The 6,014-nt window shown below is 38.1% G+C and overlaps 1 protein-coding gene across 1 annotated transcript; it reads right to left on the bottom strand.

Annotated features, from left to right (window-relative positions):
• On the bottom strand, positions 1,360–1,851 carry LOC109839126. The gene has a single exon (XM_020407558.1). It carries the CDS (start codon positions 1,849–1,851, stop codon positions 1,360–1,362), a length of 492 nt encoding a protein of 163 aa, XP_020263147.1.

Genomic DNA, 6,014 nt, shown 5'->3' with positions numbered 1-6,014 from the left:
AGGCTGCGTTTGCGGTCGAACATGAGCTGCGTTGGCAGCTAGATCTGAGCTGTGTTTATAGCGTTTGGAGCTGAATGTGAGCTGCGTTTGCAGCCAGGTTTGACCTGCGTCTGCGGTCGAATTGGTGTTGCGTCTTGATGATGGTACGTGGGGAGGACTTCCACGTCTTGGTTTGAAAAGACCGTCGATTTGTAGATTCTTTCTGTCAGAGCGTTGCAAAGATCATCGTTTTGTAATCTTCGTTTTAACTCTTTGATATGTGAGAGTCGTCAGATTGTAACTCCCGATGTTGATTGCGAAGGTTGTTGATTAGAGCTTTCATCAGTTGTTGTGAAGGTCGTCAGATTGTATCCTTCATCGATCTATGTGAAAGTCTTCAAATTATAGCCTTCTGAAAGTCGTCAGATTGTAATTTCCATCATCGGTGTTTAATAGGGAATCAGCTATCTATTGTGATTTTTAGACAGCCTACACTGACTCGATGCTCTGGCTGCTCCATCACTTTGCTTCCGCTCATGAATTCAAACTCTGGGTGACCTGGTATCTTGAACACAACGCTTTGGCGTCGGCAGTCGATCGTCGCATGGAAGTTGTAGAGCCAATACATCCCCAAAATGACATCGAACCCGTTAGTGTCAATCATCAACAAGTCTGCAACTAGCTCCCTACCACAAACTACCACTGGGCATTTCTTACACTCCCAACTAGATATTAACACCCCACTACCGGTATGTATACTCCAGCTTGCATCTAAACTATCACAGGGTATGGTGTGTCGTGCAACGAACTGAGTAGATATAAAATAGTGCGATGCCTCAGAATCAATAGGGTAAATGCATGGACTGAATAAACCAAAATAATACTTGTGACTACATCCCCAGATGCCTCTGCCTGCTCAACGGTAAGTGTCATAACCCGACCCTGTCTCTGCTATAGTTAAGTTTGCTGACCATATTGTCCTGGGCGTCCTTGCTGATACTGTGGCTGATATGACTGTTGGAAATGAGGACCTCTCCACTGTCTTTGTCCTTGAAATTGCTGACCCATCTGATGTCCTTGAAACATCTGTTGCTGCGTGGGAAGTGGTGGCCTCAACTGTTGTCCACCCTATCTAGCCTGCATTGCTGACACTATCGCTCCACCTGAATATCCTCCTGAAACTCCTTTACTGGGACAAGTGGAAAGCTGATGATCTGCCGCCCCACATGCTAGGCACAACCCATTAGCTCTCCTGTAGTCCTTCATTAAGTGCCCCGGCTTGCTACAGAAATGGCAAATCATGTTGGTTGATTGTGGAGCTGGTCTCGGAGTCCCTATCTGTTGGCGTTTGGCTGGTGCTCCTCCGGTTTGAGGCTTATGCTAGTTACCTCCTGAGTTCTGTCCTGCAGGGCGCTTGTTTGCCCCTCTCTTCACTGAGTTCATGATCCCAATCAGCTGTTCTGCTTTCTGAGCTGCCTCTAGGACATCCGCATAAGTCTCAACCCCCTTCAGACTATAAATCTGAGTCTGGATCTCAAAATTTAGACCCTGCATGAACCTTTGTCCCTTATCCACCTCATTCGACACCATCCCCGAGGCAAACCTACTGAGCTTGGCAAATTTTGCTGCATACTCATCTACAGTACTAGCTCTCTGTCTTAGCATAACAAACTGTCTTTGCATCTCAAGACGAGCTGTCTTCAGAAAAAATGCCTCTAGGAAACTCTCCCGGAATGTCCCCCATGAAACTGGCTTAGGCAGCTTCTCCTCCTCTGCATCCCACCATGTTTTGGCTACATTACTAAGTTGCAGCTGCACAATATCGACTCGGTCTTCATCTGGTATCTTGGCTGCCCTTAATAGGCGATCCATAGTTTGTAACCACATCTCAGCCTCATATCCGCCTTCAGTCCCCGCAAAGTGTTATGGGTTGAGCTTCCGAAAATCAGACACATTACCCGGCCTTGCAACATGTCGCTGCACGTCCCTCTGGCGATTTTGAGCAACCAACTTCCTAATCGCTTCTGCAAGATCAGTCTGATCTAGTTAGTGTCCTACATAGACAACGAGAGTGGGGGGTCGACGGGTTGGGGCCATAGCGATCACCTGAAAGGAGACGGGTCGAGTTTAGGACTTGAGAATCATAGAAATGGGAGTCAAAGGATGGATTTCTGGAAAGAAAAAGGATGCATTCTATACATGATCTTTTTTTGGCTCAATCCTAGTTTCTACTTGTATACAGGATGAGCCAACAATTCCTAAACCTGGCTCTGATACTAATAAAAATCTTGTCACGCCCCGGTTCCAAAATATAATAGTTTGGAGCATGACTTGGCCGGCAATGCAACCAAACAGTCACATTCACGCCTCTAGATCATCCTGTATACATATAAAATGAAAACTATACCAAAGAGCATGTAACCAAGAAAATAAAATGGAATGTATAGATAAAGAAATATCAGCAATTTCCACAGTTCTATGACAAGTCCACAAATCTCTAAAGAGAAAGGAAAAAAATACACCATAGTTTGGAGAGCCAACTGTGGCTAAAGAAAAACCTGAACCAAAATAACTACCTAAAGCAACTGAACTGGAGAACTGATAGAAGGAACGGTGATCACTGCAGCTGAGCCTGCTCCTCGAAATACTCTCGGTCCTGCGAAAAAAGAACAGTTCCTGAATCTGGGGCATACAAACCCCAGGGGAGTTAGGAAACTCCCAACAAACATGTAAAATGAAGGAATAGTGCACGTATAAGTGTAATGTGGCATGGAAAATAATAAAAACTCAATTAACGGTAATAGAAAAAAATGCTAATTATAGATATCAAATAGGTCAACCAAAAGACACACAAGCCTGTTATTACTGTTTTAGATGTTATTTGAATTAGAGAAGAATATTTCATGTATATAAGTCGGTTTCCCATAAACCGTCCCGAGAACACGGCTTCAAGTCATGATGGGCCCTTAGTTCTCATATATATATATATACCAGGATATCAATAATGCGCACAAACCCGCTTATATACATGTTATATTCTCCGTCCAATTCCCCTTTTATTAAACCCCATGTTGTCTGTTTAATCTAAGTAACTGTGCATGAAATGTTGTGCACTAACCATAGGGATTCTGTGGAACGGCTTCCGTAAAACTATAAAAGATAACCGTGGTCCAAAACATGTCTAATCAAGAGGAGTGCATCGTCTAGTCGATGCTATAATAATAATAGCCAAGGAAAATCTCATATCGGGATATTTATATCGAGAGCGTAGCATGCTATGAAAAACATGCTTATAAATCATATTTTTGGACGGAAGACGTCTTCATGCACAGTCTAGCCTATTTGATGACATTTACTGATTAACACTGATTTCAACCACACAATCACGTCTTCATGCACAGTCTAGCCTATTTGATGACATTTACTGATTAACACTGATTTCAACCACACAATCTGTTTCAAAGCATAATAAGGTACACAAAATGAGTTGACAAGTGATTAACACTGATTTCAACCACACAATCTGTTTCAAAGCATAATAAGGTACACAAAATGAGTTGACAAGTTCACTAAAATAAATATAAGTAAAAAAAACTGGTACGAGAACTAATATTTTTAAAGGACAAAAAGAGAGAATTTGATAAATAATACAAGTCTAAAATTTGGTAAACAAACTAATAGTCAAAATAATTTTTTATAACCAAAAAGACATGACCAAAAGAAGTGATTTATAAAGCAACAAATCTTTTTTATTTTTTATTTTTTATTTTTTATTTTTTTGGAAACCTAGGACTATACAGAGAAGAAAAAAAGTGAATGGTTTTAAAGGGTCGAACCATTGACTACTACATCGGACACAAAATATCTAATCATGTTACCCTCAAGCCTTGTCAATTGCATGCTATTAGCGAAAGTTTAATAATCACACAAAAGAAAAAAACAAAATCTATATACATGACCGTAACTAACTGTATATTGAAGATATAAGATCCCAAAGATGGAACCATTTTGGTCATACTTATTTACAGCTCTTGCCCTTGGAGAGGCATGAACTTCAAATTAATTATAGCTCATGTCATCTCTCTAATTACAGCTCATGCCATCAAAATAATTACAACGAATGCCATTCAACCTATTATCATATCAACATACAGCACCTTGATAACTTACAAATATTAAAACTCTACATCAATGTCGGTTTTGTATATTGTTATAAACTTTTATTTATTTACAGCTCATGCCATCAAAATATTTACAGCTTAAGCCATCAAAATATTTACAACGGATGTCATTCAACCTATTATCATATACATACAGCATGTTGATGACTTACAAATATTAAAATTTCATAGCAAAATATATATATAATCGAGTGAAAAAAAATGTTTGCATGAAGGAAAAAAATCAAAAATAATAATCTAAAAATAATAATATTTGAGGAAAAGAATGCTTGCCGATTTGTCGAAGAAAAGACTATGAACTCAAAAAGAAAAAAAAACCAAATGTCGTCTCCTTCCCTTCTCTTGTTCTCTGTTGCTTCTTTTTCTCTTTTTTTTTGTTTTTTTAATATGAAAGAAGAAGTGAGGATATATATAAAGGGGAAAGTAAAATTTTTAAAATTCCTAAAATTAAGGAATTTGTTTTTAAATTTGTTAAAATGGGTGAAAACAAACAAGTAAACTAAAAAAAAGAATCTCACGTTTTTTTTTTTTTTGATTTGGGAGATAAAATCATGGGATTTTGATTTAAAAAATTCCATAAAAAGAAAAAGAATCATCATGAATCTCTCAAACGAAGACATGGGTGAAGTGGGCTTTCTAGGTGGGCCTTTGAGAACCCTCATTTTTTATAAACATGATGTGGGCCTATTCATAAAGCTTTCTACAACACAAAATTAATTCTGGACCTCCTATAAAACCTTGTATAAAAATATTGATTATTACATAATTTACTCATTAGTTTAGCTAGTCAAATAACATGAAATTTGATAATTAACACCTAGTCCCTGTGGGATCGACCTCGATTACTACAACGAGTCTGTGCGCTTGCAGATTTTGCCTATCATCTTCCATAATAGAAATACTAAGTTTGTATTTCTAACCACAATAGAAATACTAAGTTTGTTTTTCTTGAATTTATTTTCTTCTTTAGGAGTTCGGAATGGAGGAAGAAAATTCAACTACTGTAGAGTTCTCAATGGGAGAATCGAGTGTTATTGGAAGTGAAATTGCGGCCAATACTATAAATGCTCCTAAACCACTACTTGGAATGAAGCTTAATAGTTATGAAGAAGCTTATAACTATTATAACTCTTATGCATTGTTGATGGGTTTTAGAATAAGGAAGAGCACGGTAAATTACTCTCGCAAGACTAGAGAAATGGTAGGCAGAAAGTTTGTTTGTGATAAGGAAGGCTATAAATCTAATATAAAGACAAGATAGAGATCTCTCTTCAGCAAGAGACTCGAGTGAGATGTAAGGCAATGATGCGAGTTAAATTATTAGAGGAAAAATCGTGAGAGGTCACGGGGTTTGTTGAAGAACATATAAATCATGTGTTGAGTAGTTGAAGAGAAGATGCAAAATTTATTGAAATCTTGGGCTTTAATATCAAAATTCAATAATACGCTCGAGCTTGCATTTGATTCAGAGAAGATACAAAAACTTGATGATGTGCTAACAAATTTCGTAGAATCAGTTGAAGAAGAAGTTGGAGAAATTCAAGATCACAAATGGTGGATAGTTCTCACATTTTCGCACCCATTTCACATACAATGGAGCACATTCCTCAGATTACAGTTCGTGATCCTGATAGACATGCAAGGACTAAAGATCGTCCACGCAATGCTCCTAGAATCCAGTCAGGTTTAGAACAAGCACAAGAAAAGAAAGAAAGGAAGAAACACATATGTAGCAGATGTGGTAACTCGGGCATTATAGAACTAGTTGTAAAGTCAACTTGCAAAGGTACAATTAATAATTTTTTTCATGAAACTTCATAGCACAAAGCCATATCTCATGATTAATTTGAGATG

Source organism: Asparagus officinalis, chromosome 4 (genome assembly GCF_001876935.1).
Source record: "Asparagus officinalis chromosome 4, Aspof.V1, whole genome shotgun sequence".
NCBI classification, from domain to species: domain Eukaryota; kingdom Viridiplantae; phylum Streptophyta; class Magnoliopsida; order Asparagales; family Asparagaceae; genus Asparagus; species Asparagus officinalis.
The sequence above is the reverse complement of the archived record's forward strand: the minus strand, read 5'-3'. Positions and strand labels throughout refer to the sequence as shown.